Here is a 20975-nt window from a genome sequence, read left to right on the forward strand (position 1 = left end):
AGTGGGAACGTGTAGGTGCTGTATCTTCCCGTGCTGGGCGCATTTGAAATCAGTGTTGAGACAAGTAACCAGACCTCTCCTAGGCACTACTCTGAGCAGTAAGGTGCCATCTATCTACCAGCACGATCATGTCACAGCCACTCATGCCATTGTCCTCTGAGCTGTTTATGGGATGACTGTCCTCTTGGCTGATGGACCAGGGGTTGAACCAGGGATCCCCGGAGCTAAAAGCATAAGCACTTACAGCGTGAGCTAAGGAACCTAGCTCCTCTAGTAGGTAGCTGTAACAGCTTCTATCGCTGCAGATCCTCTTCGCCAACCTGCCACTCCTGTGGGTGGGGGGTGATGGACGCTGGGGGACCCAAACTTCTGTTAATGCTCCTCGCCACAGCCCTGGAGCAGGCCACGGCAGGGCTCAGAGCCAGCGCCGCCCAGAGGATTCCGGGGGCCCGGGGTCTTCGGCGGCGGGGGGCCCTTCCGTTCCGGGACCCGCCGCCAAAGTGCCCCGAAGACCCGCGGCGGGGCCCCCCCGCCGCCGAATTACCGCCGAAGTGGGACCCGCCGCCGAAGCGCAGCCCGGTCTTCGGCGGTAATTCGGTGGCGGGGGGGGGTTCCCGCCGCGGGTCTTCGAGGCACTTCAGCGGCGGGTCCCGGAACAGAAGGGGCCCCCCGCCGCCGAAGACCAGGCTGCGCTTCAGCGGCGGCGGTGGGTCCCGCTTCCCCCCAGCCCCGGCCCCGGCCTCTTACCCGAGTGCGTCTCCGGCGGGGCCAAAGCTCCGTCCCACTCAGAGCCGCGTGGGGACGGGGCGGGGCTGGGAGCTCAGCCCGGAGCTCGCAGCCCCGCCCCCTCCCCACGCCGCTCTGAGCGGGGTGGGGCTCAGGCCCCGTTGGAGCTCCCAGCCCCGCCCCCTCACCACGCGGCTCTGAGCGGGGCGGGGCTCAGGGGCTCGGCCGGAGACTCGGCGCTTGATGCGCTGAGGCTCCAGGAGAGGGGCGGAGGTGGGAGCCTCCGCTCTTCTCTTGGGGGCCCCTGCGGGGCCCGGGGCAAATTGCCCCCTTTGCCCCCCCCTCTGGGCGGCCCTGCTCAGAGCTCCTCTGAGCAACCTGGGCTAAGGACTCGGTCCCAGCCAGCCAGCTGGGGCTCAGGGCTCCTCCGGACTGCTCCAGGCGCCAGCAGGCTGTCTGAGGCTCGGGGCTGCTCCGGGGGGCTGAACCAGGGCTCAGGGCTGCGCCAGTGGGCCGGCCAGTGAGAGCAGAGGGGCAGAAGGGGCATCAGGTGAACGGGACAGGGCCTCGGGCCCAAGAGGCAGGGCAGAGGACTACCCTCCCCAAACGAGAGTGAATATGCCGCCCGTGGCCACTCCCTTCCAGTCCTCACACCTCTCCCAATCTCATCTCCCCGGCAGCTCCCTCTCTCTCGCTAACCATAGAATCCCAGAAGTGTAGGACCGGGAGGGACCTCAGGTGGTCAGCTAGTCCAGTCCCCTGCACTCAAGGCAGGACTAAGTAATAACTCGACCATTCCTGACAGGTGTTTGTCTAACCTGCCCCTTAAAGCCCTCCAGTGATGGAGCTTCTACAACCATCGCCGTGAGCAGCACTCTAGTCATTTGCACTGAAGAATAATCCCACTTCCCCGACAGGAGCTTCTTTCCCATGAAGCTCTGTGCAGAACTCATTTGCATAATGCTCTTCACTGTAGTCCTTTGTGGCAAAGGCTGTGTTGCCTTCAGTGTTTGTGCAGCGCCTTGCACAGTGGGGCCCTGAATGAGACTTTGGGGAACTTCCGAAATGCAAATAAATAGTATAGTGTGAATCCACCCCTACCGCTCTGTACCAGTGCATTCTGGGAAAACTATCCCATAGTGCCTTAGCAGGCACTAGCATGCCCAGACTGGCACCAGCAGCATGTGTAGCAATGCCTTCTGGGATGCCCTACCACACGCTCAGCTGGGAGGGAGCAGGCCTGGCCGAGCCAGTGATGCAGGCCTGGTGTGGGGGTACCATGGAGAATGCAAAGGAAACATTGTGCCAAAGCAGTTCTAGGAAAGCATCTAGGGTTCAGGCAGGGGTGGAACTGCTGCCATGGTTGCTAACCAGGTGTCAGTGGTGGAGGCAAGCCAAGCAGGCCACTCCCTGGTTACAGACTCTACTAGAAGTTGTACTATGGACGCTGTAAGGTCAAAGGCAAAGCACCCCCTGAGCCAACAGGTGACATGTCGCCACATCCACACACATAACTCCCGCAGAGTGTCCGTTGCTGTAACTCTTCGCCATTCACTGGACACCATGGCTGCAAACGCTAGATCTGAACCACCAGTTCGTGCCCACCTAAAGCTCCCCCTGAACACGCATCAGGCCTTGGCTAGGGGGAACTGAGAGGCTAAACTGCCACCTTCTGGTGCATGTGTTTTGAGAAGCTGTAGAGGGACTTTGCGTGGAGTAACCATGGCGTTACCAGCTCGTCCCCAGGTGTAACTCTACAGGGCAGAATTCACCGGTAGGCACAGGCACTGACTTGTCATTTTCCCCAGGGGTGCTCCACCCCCACTCCGCTCCTTCCCCCGAGGTCCCAGCCTCGCTCCACCTCTTCCGGCCCCCGCTCCAACCCCTCCCCCAAAGCCCCCGCCTGCTCGCTGCTCTCCGCCCTCCCGCTAGTGCCTCCCCCGGCCGCAGAACAGCTGATCGGCGGCGCCGCTTGAGCCCGAGAGCACCCACGGAGTCGGTGCCTGTGCCTTTAGGGCTGACCCAAAGCCCAATGACATCAGTAAGAAAAACGCCCATTGACTGAATGGGCTTTGGATTGGGGCATTTCTACTGGTTGATTCTGGAATTTGAAAAGCTCCTAGGGAGAGTTCGAATGCAGCTCCTTGGCCTGGAGGGACCTGCCCCAGCCTGGCATCTCCCCAGAGTGGCCGTGTCTCGGGAGTTGAATGACGGGTTGTCAGGCCTCCTCCTGGGTGGAGCTCACCGGGTCTGATTGACATTTGCTTGAGAGCAGCGCCTTCTGTTTGGGCCAAATCCAGGCTTGGAGTAAATAGGATCATTTCCACCATAGCCCGTCGGCCAGCAAAACTCCCAGATGCTTCAGTGGCTCTAGGTTCAGTGATTCTCAGACTTCAGTGGTCCAGGGGCCAAATTAGCCATCAACAGTAGCCCCAGGAGTGTGAATTCACTGTTTCATTGACTATTTTTACATCTATATAATTATTTTCACAGCAAAGTGGCTGACCAAGTAGTCTACAATTGGTTAATAACATAGTAAAAGCTTCCTGATTTGGTTAAGAACCTAGATTGGTTAATAATTAAATCACCCAGGGTTTTAATATCATGCGCTGCAAAGAGCTGCAGGAAATGCAGTAAAGAGCCACTTGTGGCTCCCCAGCCTCAGTCTGAGTATCACTGTCCTCGTAGATCGGACTCTGCACTGGGACTCCAGTCCCGGCTCTGCCACTGACCAGCTGCATGACCTTGAGCCAGTCACTTCATCTCTCTGTGCTTCTGTTTCCTCTCCCACCCTTTGGCCGGCTTCTCTGTTTGGACTGTAAGTGCCTTGGGGCAGGGAGCGAATCTCACTATTGCCTTTATAAAGCGCCTCACACAATGGGGCCCTGATCTTGACTAAGGCTCCTAAGCACGGCTGTCGGACCAAGGACGATAACTAGCTGAAGGCCCGTGCTGCCACACGGGTAATTCGGAAATTCGTGTGTATCAAAAAGCTGAAAAGGGCTGAGGGCTTAAAAACTGGAGAGTAACAGACTGTGAATTCTGGTGCTGATTGGACCTGCTGCTAGTCTAAATGCAAAGAGCTCTCAGCCGGGCTGGTGGCCGTTCCCATCACTGACTCACTCAGCAGGGATTCTGCACTTCAGGGGACACCCGGACAGACTGAGAGCCCTGCAATCGTCTTCTTTAGCTAACTAGTTGTCCCTGACTACTCTAGGCCTGGGTTTTGGGCTTTGAGGAAAAGGCCCAGCAGAGATGCCTGTAAAGGATCATGGACACGTAGCCGAGGGTCAGTTTAGAATTTACAGACAGGATTTCCCTTTGTCCATTTCTTGCTTTATTTACAAATGTCCTCTGAACTCTATGGTCCCAGGGAGCCCGTAAATAGCAGTAAATGGCTCATAGCACTGCCCTGGGACAGGGTTTCAGTTGAATTTGTGGGCTGGCTCGCTGGCTTTTACTCCACTAAATCAGGGGTTTCAACCTTTTTTCATTTGCAGACCCCTAAACAATTTCGACTGGAGGTGCGGGCTCCTTTGGCAAACGCTGACGTAGTTTGCGGACCCTCAGGGGTCTGTGGACAGCAGGTTGAAACCCACTGCCCTACATTAACTCTAGGGATGGAACAACTAGCGGGCTGCATTTGTTACTAGAAACTAGGTCTGGGCTGAGGACTCACACTGTTGGCTTGGATCCCTGAGTTGCCCCAGTTTCTTTAGCTGCTTCCTAGTCAGTGCAGCAAATACTAACTGGGCTTTTCTGAACCCAGACGTTCTGGGCCGAATTCACTCTCGTTGTCACGGATGTAAATCAGGAGTCACCCCCGTGAAGTGGGTAGAGTATAAAAGTGGTGTATGGGAGATCTGGATCAGGTCTCATGTAACTCAGGCTTGGCTTGTGTGTTTTAAACGGTTCTAGCCACTGTAATGTTAAGAGTGGCCACAGTTCCTAATGGGCTTAAGTAAACCTCACGACGAGTTATGCTATGGAAATATATCGTATTGTGCCAGTCTGGCATGCAGCACCCTGCAACGTACCACCCGCCCCCTCTGCCCCTGAGCCGAGGACAGGAAATCCAATTCTCACCCCTGCCTGCTTTCACTGTCTGACCATAACCAAACCCCCTCCTTTCAGAAGGGGCAGATTAACCACAAGGTATCCAGATCTGAGCAATATAACGTGCCATGACTGAAGCTGTACAAACTCTATGTTCCTCTGTCCTCCCAGGACAGGGCATCAAACCATGACCAGGGTGTATAGAGGGGGGAAAACGTGCTTGTCGCTGTGAGGAGGAAGTCAGGGGTGGAGTGAGGAAGAGGAGGGAGAAATGTGGGTGAGAAGGAGGAAGAATGAACAGGCCTTTAACATTTTAAACAGATCCCGGTAGGGTTCCCCTCCCCCAGTTGTATACGGGTGGATTTATTTTCCATGCTCTGCTTTGCATTGTTCCGTTCCCCAGACAGAAAAGAACAACAAATCCTGAATCGGACGCAGACCCTGCTTCCACAATCCCGTCCTCTGGGATAGTTTTCTCTCTGTTGGTTTTTCCCAGCTGCTAGGAACTTTGCTTTTTTTTTTTTTAAATAAAAACCAGTGTCAGGATTTTACTTTCTGCTAGTAATATCTGATCCTGCCTGAGGATGAGCCAGAAAGATCAGGAGAGCTTCAGGTAGACCCAGACTAGAGTGAAGGCCTGAGCCATGAAGTTCTGATCTGGATTGTAAGAAGAAATCCCCCACGAAGTACAGCGCCTGATCCACAACCCTTTGGGAATCTTTACACTGAATGTAATGGGCCTTGGATCATGCCCCTATGGAACAATGAGATGCATTATGGGGATTGTAGCCTTCCTCTGAAGTATCTGGTCGGAGACAGTGTACCAGCTTAGATGGGTCCGTCCCTGTTGGAGATGGGCCCAAGCCGCCCACTTTGAATCCTGTCCCTTTGGGCTCATCTCTGCTTCTGCAAGGTGGTGGTCCCAGCCGTTCCCCCAGCAACTGTAGGTGCATGCCTGATAGCGCTGCTGCTTGTGACAATGGCGTCACAGCCTGAGACGGACAGACGTGGGTCGCTCGCGGCGTTCTGTGCTCTCAGGTGCTTCCCTATCTTGGGAAGAACTTGCAGCTAGTGGGGTGTGGTTTTGATCATGCGTCTTTGATCAGTTCATCCCTTGTGTTGATGGTGAGCTGTCCAGTGCATGTGCCATGCATGTATCGGCTGTCCGGTGACTGGGTTGTGCTTGGTGGCGCTGCTGGCACCATGCTGCTGGCAGGGCCCTGTTTTACCACCTCCCTCTCAGACATAATTTTGTAGCATTGAGATGAAGGTAAATTATTGTCTTGTCCTTTCAGAATGACTAATGGAAATAAAATGGAGGTTTCTGTACGTCAGTGTCAGTGTGGTTCTGTTGGTGCTCTCTGATGTTCTCCAAAGAAAGGGGCCATGGACGGCAGAGATGGGGCCAAGACTCAGCAATCTAGCCGAAGAACAGTTGAAAGCGTTTTCATTTTTGACAGCATCGAAGAGGCTTCCAGGCCCCCTCTAAGGGTCTGATAAAGTGGAGTGGAGATATTTCACATACTATAGCTCACTGAAATGCAGCCACTTCTAGCACAGAGACAGTAGACAGCAGAGATGAACAGCCTGGTCCATAATAGTGGGGCTGGAGGGGGGATTTGGGGCAAAGACGTTAGGGCAGACATGCTTCTCTTGCACACACACAAAAAGAGCTCGTTTCTGTGATCTCCACGCAGAACCGAAGCTTCTAAAGAACCTGTGGTCCCAAGTGTTCTGTCACTGGAGTCGAAGGGAGTTCGAGCAGGCTTCCCCCCTCACAGGGGTCAGTGAGGCCAGAATCTGTATTCTAAATTATCATTCAGAAGAAGGTGGGCGTGGCGGGGAATCAGCTTGGCTCTCAGATCCCAGTATGAGTTTGTGGCACTGGCCTTTAGAGAAAAAACAACAACAATCTGTAGTTATGATCTTAGCCCATTTGATCTGGAGTCTCTGAGACAGGCCAGAAGCATGGAGCCTCTCAATGCCTGTGTTACCCCTTCAGAGTAGAGATGCACATTAAGATATTTCAGTGTGTGCCAGGGCCCTCTGCTGGACAGAATTAGAACCACTTAACTGCATGTCATAAGCCTTATACTGCTGTAGCGAATGGCGCTTCCCCTTCAGCTCCTGTGGGAGGAGGCCTGTGCTTTTGAATTCAATGCCCTCTGCTGCTGTGATGTTCTGAATGGCCACGACACGGAACACGGGGCTGACTATGAAGGTCCTAGGAAGCCACAGACTTATTTCAATATTGACAAAATAGCTGAAACTGGCCAATGGGGTCCTTTTTGTGCTGAGAATGTCTTCCATGGGGTCTGGGAGAGGAATGTCTTTGTGCACCTTGGAAGCTGGGTTGATGGCTGCCCAGGGAGAGTTTAATGCTGACAGCCTAGTTGGTTTCATTTTTGATTGCTTTAGAAGAGCAAGTGTAAGAGCTGGGTTTGTCCATATAGGACAACAGCTAAGGCCTGGTCCACACGATCTGTTCTGATTCAGTAGCAAATCCCCCTCCTGGAGACGCTGCTTGTACTGGCAAGAGTTCTGCTGCAGGTGTAGCTTATACCAAGTCCATGAGCGAAAGCTGCTACATGGCAACAGGCCTTTTTGCCAATAAAAGTGCATCTACACGGGGACTTGTGTTGGCCCAGCTCTGATGGTTAGGGGTGATTTCCCCCACCTTTCCTAACTGCCACAGCTATGCTGCTGAAGCTTTGACGTGTAGCCCAGGTTTCAGAGAAGGGCGGGTGATTTTGAAGGTCTGACTAAATGGATTTGAGTCTGATGGGAGCGAGAGCCCCTGAGGGTGACGCCCTGTTTTTCCCACAGACCAGAGAACTCCACTCTCCCCACACACAGACACAGCCCTGCCATATGCATCAGCCCAGGTGGAAGGAGCTAGGCTCAGTCCCCGCCTCTCTCCAGAGCCTGCAGCTATGGACTCCCGGCCTGGACCCCATCCCTGTTCGCTAAGCACCTTCTCTAATCATTGTCAAACCTGCTTCTTTCATGGATCCCCTCTGGGTCGGTCACTTCCCCAGTGGCTTCTCCCACACGTCTCCTACCCAACCATTGCCCTCTGGGTGGTCCTGTTGTGAGAGCGTAAGCTCCTGGGGGCAGCCACCAGGTCGGTCTCTCTGTGGGTGGTGGAAACTGCCAGCAATATAGAAATAACGCCTGCTCCTTGGGCACAATCTGCACCCTGGGCTTGGAGGTGAAAGGCTCCACTTCTCACCACGGATCCCTGGACCCAACCATTTGCCCAGAAGGAATGCAACATTTGGAACAGTCTTACACACAAACAGGGGCTGGAGGAAACTTATTGAAGAGAACCTTATTTGTTGAGGCATACTGGGGAAAGAAGAACCTGTGATATAACAGCAGAGTGCTTAAAACAGGGGCGTCATTGCTGTGGAGGGGATGTGTATTTCAGAAGCTCCTCGGTGACTAACAGCAAGCAGGGAATCATCTAACCCTACACATCTCAGTATGAGACTCTGCCCATCTTCTCCCATAATGTCCGGCCTCTGCCCTCTTCCAGACAGAACCTCAGGCCTGCTTGGGATGGAAGTGAACATCACCCCCTAGCAGTGGCCGCCTACAAAAGGGTATAATCCTTAATACTATTACACAAGAACGAATTTGAATTGCTGCTAATGATTTTCTATGCACCAGCAGCAGCAGCGAGTTGGGCAGTGTTGCATGACTACACTGCTGTCTAAAACACACACACGGTGCTTTTGAACTCTTGTGGAAATCTGTCCAGCTCCCATACCTGGTACTGCCATGTTAGTGAGTGGGTTAGGAATACACAGCAGGAGAGCTGCAGTACTGGAGCCACACGTACCTTAGGTTTCTGTTCAGTAACCCCTTGGCCCAACTCATCACCAACTGGCGTCACATGAATCTCCAGCAAACCTTCTTCAGAAAGTGCCAGGGAATTGAATAAGCACAAAGGGCCCCAATTATCCATTATAACTAGTTCCTAGTGGTGCATGGCACAAACACTCAATGAGTTACTGATTAAAGGCTGGATGAGAATGGACCAGGGCTGTAGCCACCTTCCCCATGCTTTCTGATGGGTTTTCTATCCTGCTGGCTCTTGCTGGTTAAAATGTAACTAAAGCACAGCTCACACAGCAGATTTTTTTAAAGGCGCAATCATCACAGGAAACCTCTCTTAAAAAGTTTCATTGGCCTCTCATGAGCTGGAAGGAGCAAATGTGAGGGCCGGGGTGCCAAATACAGAGGTGCCCTCTGATTACATTGCACTTGTGTTGTCCCATGAACAGGAGCATCCACTTAGTTGTGGCAAAGCACTGAGATTAGGGGCATGCAAATATTTGCATCTAACAGAGTAATTGACATCTATGAGACTGTTCCCAGGAGTGCAGACGACACTTCTGAATAAGGGGTCCAGGCCCAGGCCCTGGGTTAGTGACAGAGCCAGGACTAGGGAGCCCAGGAGTCCTGCCACCCCTAGACCACACTCCCTCTACTTGTGCTGTAGTCAGCACCACAATTACCATTGACTTTAATGGGAGAAGGTTTGAACCACTCCAAAGATTCATGGGTTTGGAGAAAAGATTAAGCAGAATTATCTAAAACACTTAGAACAACAACAAAGGGAGGGGAGGGACCCTGACAGTGAAAAGCTAACTCACTTTCCCACATACTTTCTAAGCGAAAGAACCACTACCCAAGATTTGACACTGCCAGTGTAGAAGCAGGTTTCAGAGTGGTAGCCGTGTTAGTCTGTATCAGCAAAAACAACAAGGAGTCCCTGTGGCACCTCAGAGACTAACAAATTTAATTGGGCATAAGCTTTCGAGGGGTAGAATCCACTGCATCTGATGAAGTGGGTTCTAGTGTAGAAGCAGTCACCTTTTCCTATGTCCAGTAGGGGGTGCAACACTGTCAGGTTTGGAAAGAGTCCTGATAAAAAAATCTATAGTGCCGAGAACTAACTTTAATAGTGAAACCAAAGCGCTGCACAGAATGAAGATGTAATTGGTTTATGTCCCTCTAGCAGGTTACTCAGGCCTCTTGGCCATTTCCTGTTTTCCTTCTGGTCCATCTCCATCCAGCAGCCTAATCTGCAGCATGTCAGGGCTCCAGAAATGAGGGGTGTGTGAATTCTGCCTCTCTCACCACCTCTCCACACAATGTTGTGGGGGCCACAGCACGGCCCACTGGCTCGCTGGGTTAGCAGCGTAAGTGCAGCCCCAGGGCTGACCTCTTCCTAAAACAGACCAGTGAGGACAGAGTTTTGATTTACGTACCCTGTAAGCATTTTGTAGCAGGGCCGGTCTCTTACCATGTGTCTGACCAGAGCCTAGCAGAACGGGGCCCTGATCTCGGCTGTGGCCCCTTGGCACTACTGCAACACAACTAATCATACAATCTGCTAGCTCGCAGGCTGGGGCAACGGGAGCACCGAGCAATTTCCATTCGGCTATCAGGAGCGGTGCTCAGCTGAGCAAATAAGACAGCTGCAAATTGGGCTCAGTTTGTGGGATCCTGTGGTCCACCCCTGCTCCATCACCTTCCTGCTCTGCAGATCATGACCTTGAAGGGAACCCTTCACTGGATCCTGGGAGCAGGGGGACGGATTATGCAAAGGATTCCCCAGTGACAGTGAATTCCATAACATTATCAGGCCTTTTATGTCACCAGAATGCAGAGGTTGTAGGAGGGGATGGAACCAGGGGCCTCTCCTTCTGCTTCCCTATTCCTCTTCTAGTCATCTACCCTGGCCTCCAATAGGTCCTTTAGCCATGTATGCAAGACCTTCTTCCTTTGTATCTCTCCCCACCCGGACGAGCCTTCCTCTGCCCCCACTAATTCACTGATGCTACCCGTTTTCCAGCCTCAGCTCACAGCATTTCAGCCAGGGCGACCCATGAGAATTTCCCTGTTCACTTCGAGGGGAAGTCCAAGCCCAGAGGGAACTTGCGTACCAACCAACCAACCAAAAAAAGAATAAAATAAACTGTACAGACCGAATCCTAATTATTGGAGTCAATGGGTGCTGCTGAAGGCCTCCGTGTTAGGTGCCTATGTATGGAATTAGGAGCCTAACTGCAGGCACCTTTTTTCAAAATCTTGGCCATGATTTTGCTGACATTGTTATTATCTGTCTTGTAGTGACACCTACGAGTGCCAGCCACCCCACTGTGCCAGGTGCTGTACAATCACAAAAGGACAGTCCCCCACCCCCAAAGAACTCACAATCTGAGTCAATTACTGAGCTATTAGTACTATTAATATTCATTTGCATTGTGGTAATACCCAGCAGCAGCATTCCAGACCGGGGGCGGGGGGTGTACAATTATATAGCAAAAGCTGGTCCAGGCCTTGAAAAGCTGACTGTGTATGTATAAAAAAAGCCTTTGAAAAAGGCACAGGCAGAGTTCATTGTTGCTTAAAAAGGGGGAGGGGGACATCATGAAACTGTCAATGTCCCCGGTTCTTCCCTGCACTTGAAAACTTGGGAGAAAAATGTTAGCAGCGTTTCCAAATCTGAAAAGTGGCCACTTTCTTCGCTGCCTCTCCAAGCACTGGACTGGATCGAAGAAGGAACCCAAGACCTCCTGCCTTGTGATTGTTTTTATGTTTAGGGGAAATCCACCCCATCAAACCAAGCAAAAGGCCTGAAAATATTTAAATTCTTGCCCTGTCTTCCTGAAAGACTCAGAGGGAAGTTAAAAAAAAGGGAGGGGGGGGTTGATCTTCAGTCTAACCACATTTAGTAGATATTTAAAAAGTATTAGATCTGTAGCCAAAGCAGAGCCCAAAGATTTAACATGTGAATACACTGGAAAATAAAGGGCATACCGGGGACTCATAGGAACTCAGCGTTACCGTATTTCCTCTCGCCTCATGTTCTTTTTCTGGTAAAGCTCTGTTCCCAGACTTTCCTTCCGAGACCACCCCCTCATTTCAAGAAACCACGCCTCTGAGGGAAAGTTTATTTGCCTGCAACAGAACAAAATAAAGGGAGGAAGAAATTTAAGCCAAAAAATAATAATTGAAAAAAGGAGGGACGAGGGCTCGTCTCCATGTGGCAAGGCAAGTGGGCCGCTCTGGCGTCTGACCAGGAGATGCCTTCGGATTTCGTGCGGCGGGGAGATGTCGGTGCGGCGGCTGGGCGCAGGGGATGAATTCGGATTGGAAAGGGGGCCACTTCCTTTCACCGACACGGATCGGCCGCTGCAGCGGGGAAAGGGCCACTGAAGTTTGCCGCCTGCTTCTCCCCCCCTCCCCCAAAAAGCCCTTCGGGCTGCCTGGGAATCGCCTCGGAACCGGAGCAAAGGGGGAAAGGGATCAAGCCGCGATCCGGGGCTTTGGGAGAGGGCGCGTTTGCAATCCCCCCACCCCGCCGACTTGCCGTGGGAAGTGGAAGTTGCATCCAACTTGGCAGCGCGGCGGGGACCCTGGATGGCGGAGGGCGGCGTGCAGGGGCCGGACTGCTCGCCGGAGCGGGCTTAGGGCTGGAGCACAGGGGAGGAGAGGAAGGGGGGGGGAGGCAGAGAGAAGGGGGGGGTGGGCTGAGCGCGGTGTGTATATACAATGGCGGAGGGGGAGGCCGAGGGGACCGCTCCCCTCTGCCGGAGCGTCTCCTTCAAGCGGCTGGAGCGGTGGCTGGAGGCAGCGGCGGAGGGGGAAGGAGCCCGGCAGCCGCCCTGCCCCGGCGCAAGGGCGCAGCAGCCGCCGTGCCAGTGCCAGCCCCCCGGCGCCAGGGCGCAGCAGCAGCAGCGGGACTCGCCGCAGCGCCGCCGGCGATCGCCCTCCAGAGCCGCCTCCAGCGGCCTCTCCAGGAAAGTTTCCAAGCTCTCGGCCGCCGCCTGCCCCTCCCCGGAGCTCCGGGGCAGAGCCCTGCGGAGCCTGTCCCCCTCCGTCCGCCAGCTCTCCCAGCGCTTCGACGCCGCCGCCGGGGCCGCTCCCCCGCCAGCCCCGCGCGGCTCCCAGAGCGAGGAGGAGCCGGACGAGGACGGGGCCACCTGCTGCCCGCCCCAGCCGGGGAAGAGGGAGGCTCGGCCGCCGCCCGATGAGGAGGGCGGGGGGCAGCCGCGCGGCCCGGGGCTGAGCGAGCCCCCCAAGGCGGGGGAGGCCGGACTGGAGCCGGGGGGGCTCTGGCCCAGCGTCACCGAGATGCGCAAACTCTTCGGGGAGAGCTTTCGGCGGCAGCCCCCCGGCCGGGCGCCGGAGGAGGAAGGCGGGGCCCGCTCCCTGCACGGAGCCGGCAGCCCCCCGCTCCCCAGCAGCGCCCCCGCTCCGGCCAGGAGGGAGGAGGAGCGGCTCCGCGCCGGCCCCAAGCCGCCCCCCCCTCCCCCGCCGCCCCGCAGCTGCATCCCCTACCCCGGCCTGCTGCGAGCGCACCCGCTGCCCTGCGCTCCGGCCGGCGGGGAGGCCAGGCGGCAGCACCCGCACCCGCACCCGCCGCCTTGGGATAGTTTACATTCCTGGCATAGTTCTGCCAAACCGCAGCCTGCCCCCCCGCCCTCCACCACCTCCTCTGCTGGCTGCAACCTCCTCCGAGAAGAGAGCTCCAGCCGCCAGGAGCTGCTGCCTGCTCGCAGCTTCCCCTTCCCTGGCAGCGCCAGCAGCAAGCATGGCCCCTGCGGGGGCAGGCCCAGGTCCCTGGAGAGGTCCTCGGGGAGTGAGGAGGAAGGGAACCAGCTAGCGACCCCCAGGAAACGCTCCGTCCGGAAGAAAAAGAAAGACCTGGGCCTTTGGGACCATGAGTCTGACAGCGACGGGCTAGCGGGAATGGAGGCCGTGCCAGGGCGGCCCCCCCGGACTCATGAGGTCCTGGCACACCTGCCTCTTCCTGCGAACGATGGAGCCAAGCCGCCCTCGGTGGCAAAGAGGCTGGTAGCAGCAGATTGCAACAGTGGGAACACCTTTGCCGCCCTGCTAGGTGAAGCCAAGGCCGTGGGCAGCGCCGAAGGGCACCGGCAGTACGTGAGGGGCATGTCAGAAGGCGTATCCGCTGCTCACTTCCCGCTGACCACAGCGCCACCTGTACCCCTGGTCTCCCGCGTCTCCAAAGTGAACATCCCGCCTTTCGGGCCGAGCCCTTGCGGGTCGAGAAGCAGCAGCAGGTACTCGAGCACTGAGACACTGAAGGAAGAGGACCACTTTGGGCCCTGCTGGCCCAGCCAAAGCCGGAGCTTCCAGGGGGGCCTCGGCATGTACAGATCCCCCAGCTTCGGCCAAAGCGACAGCCTCGCCAGGCTTCAGCAGCAGGTCCGGGTGCGTCCTAAGCTGCCCGTGGGCGTCGGCAAAGTGAAACAGGAGCCTTCCAGTGAGATTCTGCTCCACCGTGGACCCGAGGCCGAGCAAGCCAAGCACAGGAAGTCCATGTCCAATCCTGACATAGCCACTGAGACGCTGACTCTCCTCAGCTTCCTGAAATCGGATCTCTCTGAGCTGAAGGTGAGGAAGAAAGGTGGCGGGGTCAGTGACCAAGAGGAAGGCAGTGGCAGGAGTGAGAACGACCAGAGCCCAGCTGGGCACCAGCTGGGAGGCAGAGGCCGAAGTGTGGCACAAACCTCGAACCGGTGGGCACTAGGCGTCCGCCCAACTCTCAAAGACCTCACCGCAACCTTACGCCGGGCCAAGTCGTTCACCTATTCTGACAAACCGGCGCCACGCAGGCTCTTCCTCCAGAGCTCCATGAAACAAAGCTCCTCGGAGCTTCTCCTGGCCAGCAGCAGCGACCATGACAGCGTGGTTTCGGACGGTGATGCTGGCCAGAGAGAGGACGATGACGGGCTCCCGGTCGTTATCCAGGATCAGTATATTCAGGAAGCACGGCAAGTCTTTGAGAAGATAAGTCGGATCGGCTCCCAGCACGACTACGGCTTTGTGTCAGATCAGAAGGACAGCGCAGGTGTGAAAAGTGGCGGGGAGTTTACAGAGAACCAGAAGGAAGCCGATGAGGCCCTTCTGGGGAGCAAAGAGCACAGGCAGTGTCTGAAGAAAGCAGAGTCTGAAGAAAACCTCTCTTGTGGGAAGTCCATGGAGGAGCTCTCCGGTCATGAGTCTAGTATGACCGATGAAGGCATCGTGACGGAGCCTGAGATGGGTCCCACCAATGCTGCTTATGGGGATCTCCATCAGGCTGTCGCACCGTGGACCCCGGCCAACGCCGACCTAGGGGAGGGCGACACTGATCGAATGAACAGCAAAGAGATTCCTCTCCCTGGGCTCGCAGCTAGAATGAACCATGAGGGTGCTGCTGTTGATGACTTTCCTGGTAAAGCCCAAGGGTCCCTAGAGGCACCTTCCACCCCAAGCACCCTGCGGCGGCGAAGGAAGTTTCCCTCTGTTGGCAACAACTGGTCCGATTCCAGCAATGGGGAATCCAGTGGTGAAGCCTACAGATCCCTAAGCGACCCCATGCCCCACAGGCGGTGCTCGATCACAGAAGAGACCGAGAACTTCTCAGTGGACAGTAATCTCCTAGGGTCCCTGAATTCCAAGGCCGGTGTCCCAGAGTCTTTGGCCATGGCTCTGTCCGAGTGCACCGGCAGTGCTGCCAGCGACCTGTCCGTCTGTAGCGATGGAGTCAAGGACTACAGCACGGTGATCCAGAACATTGTTAGCCAGCCCGGCGCCATGGACAAAGTGATCGACGAGCGGGGAAATGGTAAGACAGTCAAGAAGAAATCGTTCAGCGACCCCAGCCGTCGCAGTGAGTTGGCCAGTGCAGGCTTTGAGGGCCCCAGCGAGCCAATCAGTGAGATGGACCAGACCATCCCGCCTTCCAGCAGCGAACCCATCCTCTCCGAGCAAAGGGACGAGGTGGAGGAGCTGGAGGAGCTAGGCCAGGAGTTTGAGAAGCTGCGCTCTCAGTCTGAGCACGTCCTACCTGCAAACGCAGGAGGCAACAATGCAGGAGAGACCACTCAAAGCTATAGCTTTGACCCCAAGCTGGCGGAAGTCCTGTCCCCCAGGATCATCAGGCGCAGTTCCAAGAAGCGCACCAACCGGGTGACTCACCAGGAGAATCATGAGACTGCATCCTCTGCCACAACTCCTGCTACTACCCTGAGTAGGTCCAGGCCTGCATCCAAGCATGTCCGGCACACCAGCGAGCCTGCCGCTTTCCTCCCCATCTCAGCACCTGAGCCTCTTGGGTCGCTCAGGCAAAACGTCCATGTAACTGTGCCAGAATCTTCACCTCTCCCCATCAAATCCTACCCTGTACTCCAAGCTCCATCCTTGGAGGATGTCACCAAGCAATACATGTTAACTCTTAACTCCGGGGACTTGTCTTCTGGTGGCACTGTGGATATGCCCAGGTCTTCGCCTGCTACACCGACTACTTCAGAGCCCAAGCTGCTGAGATGTCCAAAGCAGCAGGAGGAACACAGCCTGAGCAGCACCAAGAGCAAGCCTCAAGTGGTAAGTGCCCCTGGATTTAAGATGCTCTAGCTTAGGACTTGATCCAAAACCCAGTGAAGACAATGGAAGTTTTTTCTTTGTCTTCAGTGAACTTTGGATCTGTCTTTTGGGGGGCGGGGCAGGGGGGAAATTCTCCTTTCATTAACACAATTGTTAATCTGGAGGAACTCTGTTGACTTCAGTTAAGTTACTCCAGACAAATGAGATCAGAATCCGGCTCTTAACTTAATTCACTGCCATCCAAGCCCTTACACGGGGCAAACTCCCATCGATGTGAATGTCTGAATTCGGACTCAGTAATATTGGGTAAAAGACACAGGTTCTGGACCCATTTTAGTGGATGACTGTGTTCTTGCTTTCAAATTCAGTCCTGCTGTTTTTGTCTCTCTGGGATGCTACATAAGGTCTCCGTAAACTGTTGTTCTCTTGGCTGGTGGTGGTTGATTTTTTTGTTTTTATTTGTTTGCCTTGAACGTTGAACAAAAGTTGCCTTTTCCTCGTCTATAGGGAACTTGCATAGCCTTTTCCTTTCATTATTATCCCTGATATTCTGCCCATCTTACTGTAGCTCGAGAACACATCACTTGTTTTAAATATGTATATAATCTTGAAATTCCTACCTGTGGGAATCTGTTCAACAGGAATAAATGCAGCTCTTTCCTCACCTACAGCTGAGATTCTTTTTGCCACTTTAATTTTATTCAGGCTTGTTGATAGTTTGTGACATTGCTAAGGGCTTCAGAAATAAAACAGACCCTTTTTTTTAAAGTATCAGAATCAGGGAAAACTGAAAAAAACAACAAAAAAGTTTGTGGCATATTAATGATAACCAAGGTTAGCATCCTGTTCCCATAGTAATTAATTCGGATTTTGCCTTTGGCATTAGTGGAAATAGAATCGGGGCCAAATGTTACTACCAGACTGCAAATTGGTATTCAGGGAAGTTGATTTCTAGCTATAAACCACATCCCTATGTTCTGGTCTGTTTGTTCCCTCCCTGGTTGAAATCTCTGTCAGGGTGGAATGTTCTGTGAAATACCCGTTGCTCTGATCTGTTTGATTTAAATATTGAGTAGAATAAAATGTCTCTGATGTGCTGGAGGATTACATTGGATGCAGAAAGATTTTTCCGGTTGGCACAGGAGAATTTGGAGAAGACCGCCAAGCTAGCTTGAATCACGTGACTTTCCGACGGGAGCAAGGGGCTGAGAAATCTCAACAGCAGTGTCTTCTGGAAGGTGCTTTGAAACAGTTCAATATTATTAAAACAGAATCCGCATTGTGGGCGAGATTTGCTGTTGACTTGATCTAAAGTTCCCTTGAAGGTGCATAGGCGAGTTTTCTTTCTTCTTTCACTCCTATAATCGGAAACGATCATTGTGGCTGCTGTTGCGGTCTGCTCGTGTCACTTTTTACCTAGTAAAATCTCTTCTTGGGGGGCGGAGAGGGTGTGTGTGTACTTTTGCATGGTTTGTTTACGAGAGCTGAATGCCGTGTTCACCAGAGCGTAAACGATCTACTAAATTGGCAACAATTGTTCTCTTGCTCCATTGTATTTGCCCCTAGTCATGTGGTGGTGTTGTTTTTTGAACTTTTCTTTCAGTGGTTTTCTTGCAAAGGCGTTTGAGTTTTAGTTGTGTAATGTGCTACTAGAATTGTGAGCACCTCACCATGCCTTACTGATTTATGGGGTCGTTACTCATCAGTGTGGAGTATCCGCAGAAGTGGGTATTCACCCACGAAAGCTCATGCTGCAAAGCGTCTGTTAGTCTATAAGATGCCACAGGATTCTTTGCTGCCACTACTGATGTCATGCTTTCACTTTTACCTTTGGCTTCTTCCCACCACCAATCCCCGCATTTGTTTGCTTTTCACGACCTGTTGTCTCTCATCATATGCGTTGGGTGTAAGCCCTGTGGGGCAGAGACTCCCTTTGTAAAGAGGCCGTGATCCCTTGATTGGGGCCACCGTAAATAATAGTCCGGTGGAAGGGCACAGTCCGGCCCTGTGATGACTGTCTCAGTCTGAAACAATGGGCAGGCTGGAAATCCCACCACCTGTGTCTAGTGGGCGATTCATTCGCCCGTGCTGTCAGTGGTTGAACAGCTCCTCGTTGGTAACTGTGGGCTGGCTCCGTAGCTGGTGGAAATGGGAGTGAATCCAGCCCTATCGAGACGTTCATAACGGAGGAGCGTGGGGGGGAAGGGAACAGTCTTGTCACATTGAAAAGCTTTTGGAGGAGAAGAGTTTACCACTGTTCTGATGTGCGATTTATGGATGCTGGTAGATTGCCCAGTCCCACCTTGAAAAATTAGCAGCAGCCAAGCAAGAAGTGACCGGCAGCCAAGCTGCTGGGCTGGGGCAGGTCGTTGTCCGTAACCCTGAAAGGTCATTGCTAGGGACTGAGTTGTTTCTTGATCGAGTGAGGAGCTGACACTTCTTTCTGTCCAAGTCACCTGACTGGGAAGAGCCGAGGAGTCTTAAGTCTCGTCAGATGTTTCAGTTTTGTTTGATCTTGGCAAGTGCTGCCTGGTTTGTTCTGTTTCTTTGGCAATGGCTGGAAGGGAGCAGGGCTGGTATCTGCACTAATTGGAGCAGTCTGTTTTGCTGAAAGAGACTGGGGGGAGCTGGCGCTCCGTTGGTTAGTGTCTCATTGAATGAAGTGTGTGCGTGCGCCTGCGCGTAAAAGAGAGTCGGGGGGATGGGTGGCTACAGAGGAGTCTTAGTGGATATTAATTTTTACTTGAGTTGGGCTCAGATCAAAACCCCAGATCCAAACAGCCTCAACTTCGGGCAAATCCAGACCCACAGCTGGACTTTTTCTGTGACCCACCTTGCAATAACGGGCCAAACCAAATCCCCCCGGCTCCAAACACCCTTGTGATTTAGGAAAGTTTGGATCTTGATAAAGATCCAGATTTGCACCTGGCGTCTGGACCAAAACAGCCCTGATCTTTGTAGCTTGGGCCTTCCTCTGAGTTTTACCAAAAGCTCAGCTGCTGTGTTCAGTCATTTGAGTTTTGTTTTGCCTTGAGCTGAATCAGAAGGAACTCTCCATCCTCCGCCCCCCCCCCCACGCCCAACCGTGTTATCCTCTACCCCCTGTGTTCTCCAGGATTAAACTCCTGCCGCTTTCCTTTGTCAGGACTCATTCCAAATTATATATATGTTGGTCTCATTCCTAAAGATTGTTTATTATAAAGGACCTGCCAGGGGGAGTAGCCCAGGCAGCTACAAACAACCGTCTGAGACAAATGATCTTATCTCCAAGCACTGTCTGGGGATTTCAGATTGGAGAGGTTTGTTTTGGGATTGAACCTCGAGGTTGAGCTTGAATAGAAAAAGCTTCCTTCACTCTCTTCTGGCGAGGGCACATTTACCAGTATCCGTACATCGTTATCACCAGCTGGATCCTGCGAGGTGCTGAGCACCTACGGCCTGGTGAAGTCAGTGGGAGTTCAGGGCACCATGCCCAACAGTGAAATCCCCTTTTTTCATAATATTATCCAGAGATCAGGACCAAAACCCCGTTCCGGATGTTTGTGCTGGATGTTAGGCAACTGTTCCTAACCCAGCTGCTTAGAATGAATTTTAAGATGGGTCATTTATGGGGTGTCTTTATAAGGAGCCGTAGTGACTTTAGGAACGAGTAAAGGAGCCACAAGGAGTGAATTCGGGCCAAGGTCCACAAGGTATTTAGGCTCCTAACTTGGAGCCTAAATACCTTTGTGGATCTGGGCTATAGTCTCCAACCTTTAGAGTGGCTAATAATAATAGCACTTATTTTCTAAGCACTGGACAGACTTCAAGTCCAGTCCATTGTTCCCTGGGTCCCCAGGGCTGCTGCTGACCTCAGTATGCAGGATTAGGCCCTCAGACTAATTAAGCCTCACAACACCGCTGTGAGGCTGGCAGGGGGAGTTTTATTATCCCCATTTTACAGATGGGAAAACTGAGATTTGTTCAAGGCCGTAGAGGGAGTCCAATGCCAGAACCCAATTGAGAGTGCAAGGGTTCCTAGTGCCCAGGTCTGTGCTGCAGCCAATGGAATCTCATCTTCTGTCTCCACCTCCCCAACCAGCGGTGGTGCTTTTCCAGCAATTGTTGCTTTTATTTTCACCCCTCCTGGGCCCTGTTGCCCGATTGCTTCTGTGCTACGCCCAGGGTCAAAGCACCCCGGCAATGAGAGCAACTTGCACCAGATCTGCAGCGTCTCTTGCCCCGAACTCAATGTTGCGCTCAGGCAGGCGCTGCGCAGTTTTGGCAAAGTGGGTGCGGCCAGGAGGGAAGTAGGTTGGAGCCAAGGGGCGGCTTTAAGGCTACATGAAACAGCCGGGGGCTTCTTTAAGGGCTCTCCATGCTCCCTCCCAAATCTTTTGCGGGACAGTGGTGTGGGGGAACTTGGTGTTCTCTATAGTGATGCCGGACGTGAGAAGAGGAGGTGAACGGGTGAACTGGGCCTTTAAGGGGATCAAGTCCCCACTCTGACCTGGGCCTAGAAATAAAAGGCAGGTCCTTTTTCCTAGCAGGCGGGAGATTTGGTATCCGAGCGGCATTCTGGGGCCAGTGAACCAAGAGGGAGCTAGGAATGGGCCACGCGAGGGGCTCAGTGAAAGGGGTCCAGGAGTCAGGCCAAAGTCAGAACGTGGCCTGGAGAAAAGTGAAGCAGAGTCGGGGTTTCTGGTGTAGGGTCCTTGGGCCAGAGATTGGCTCCCCCTATCGTGCCACCAGTAGGAGGCGGAAAACCCCACAAGCCAGGGTAGGAAGCTGTGGCCTTGGGA

The 20975-nt window shown here is 53.7% G+C and overlaps 1 protein-coding gene across 1 annotated transcript in view; it reads left to right on the forward strand.

The window, feature by feature from the left end:
• The first annotated feature begins 12282 nt into the window (after nt 1-12282).
• Nucleotides 12283-20975, forward strand: part of ARHGEF17 (Rho guanine nucleotide exchange factor 17) — a 238065-nt gene continuing 229372 nt past the window's right edge. Inside the window, exon 1 of the mRNA XM_045021882.1 lies at nt 12283-16194. Within this exon, the coding sequence (XP_044877817.1) occupies nt 12352-16194 (3843 nt within the window). The 5' untranslated portion in view covers nt 12283-12351. The remainder of the gene's footprint in view (nt 16195-20975) is intronic.

The sequence above is a fragment of the Mauremys mutica genome, chromosome 1 (genome assembly GCF_020497125.1).
Source record: "Mauremys mutica isolate MM-2020 ecotype Southern chromosome 1, ASM2049712v1, whole genome shotgun sequence".
NCBI lineage: Eukaryota > Metazoa > Chordata > Testudines > Geoemydidae > Mauremys > Mauremys mutica.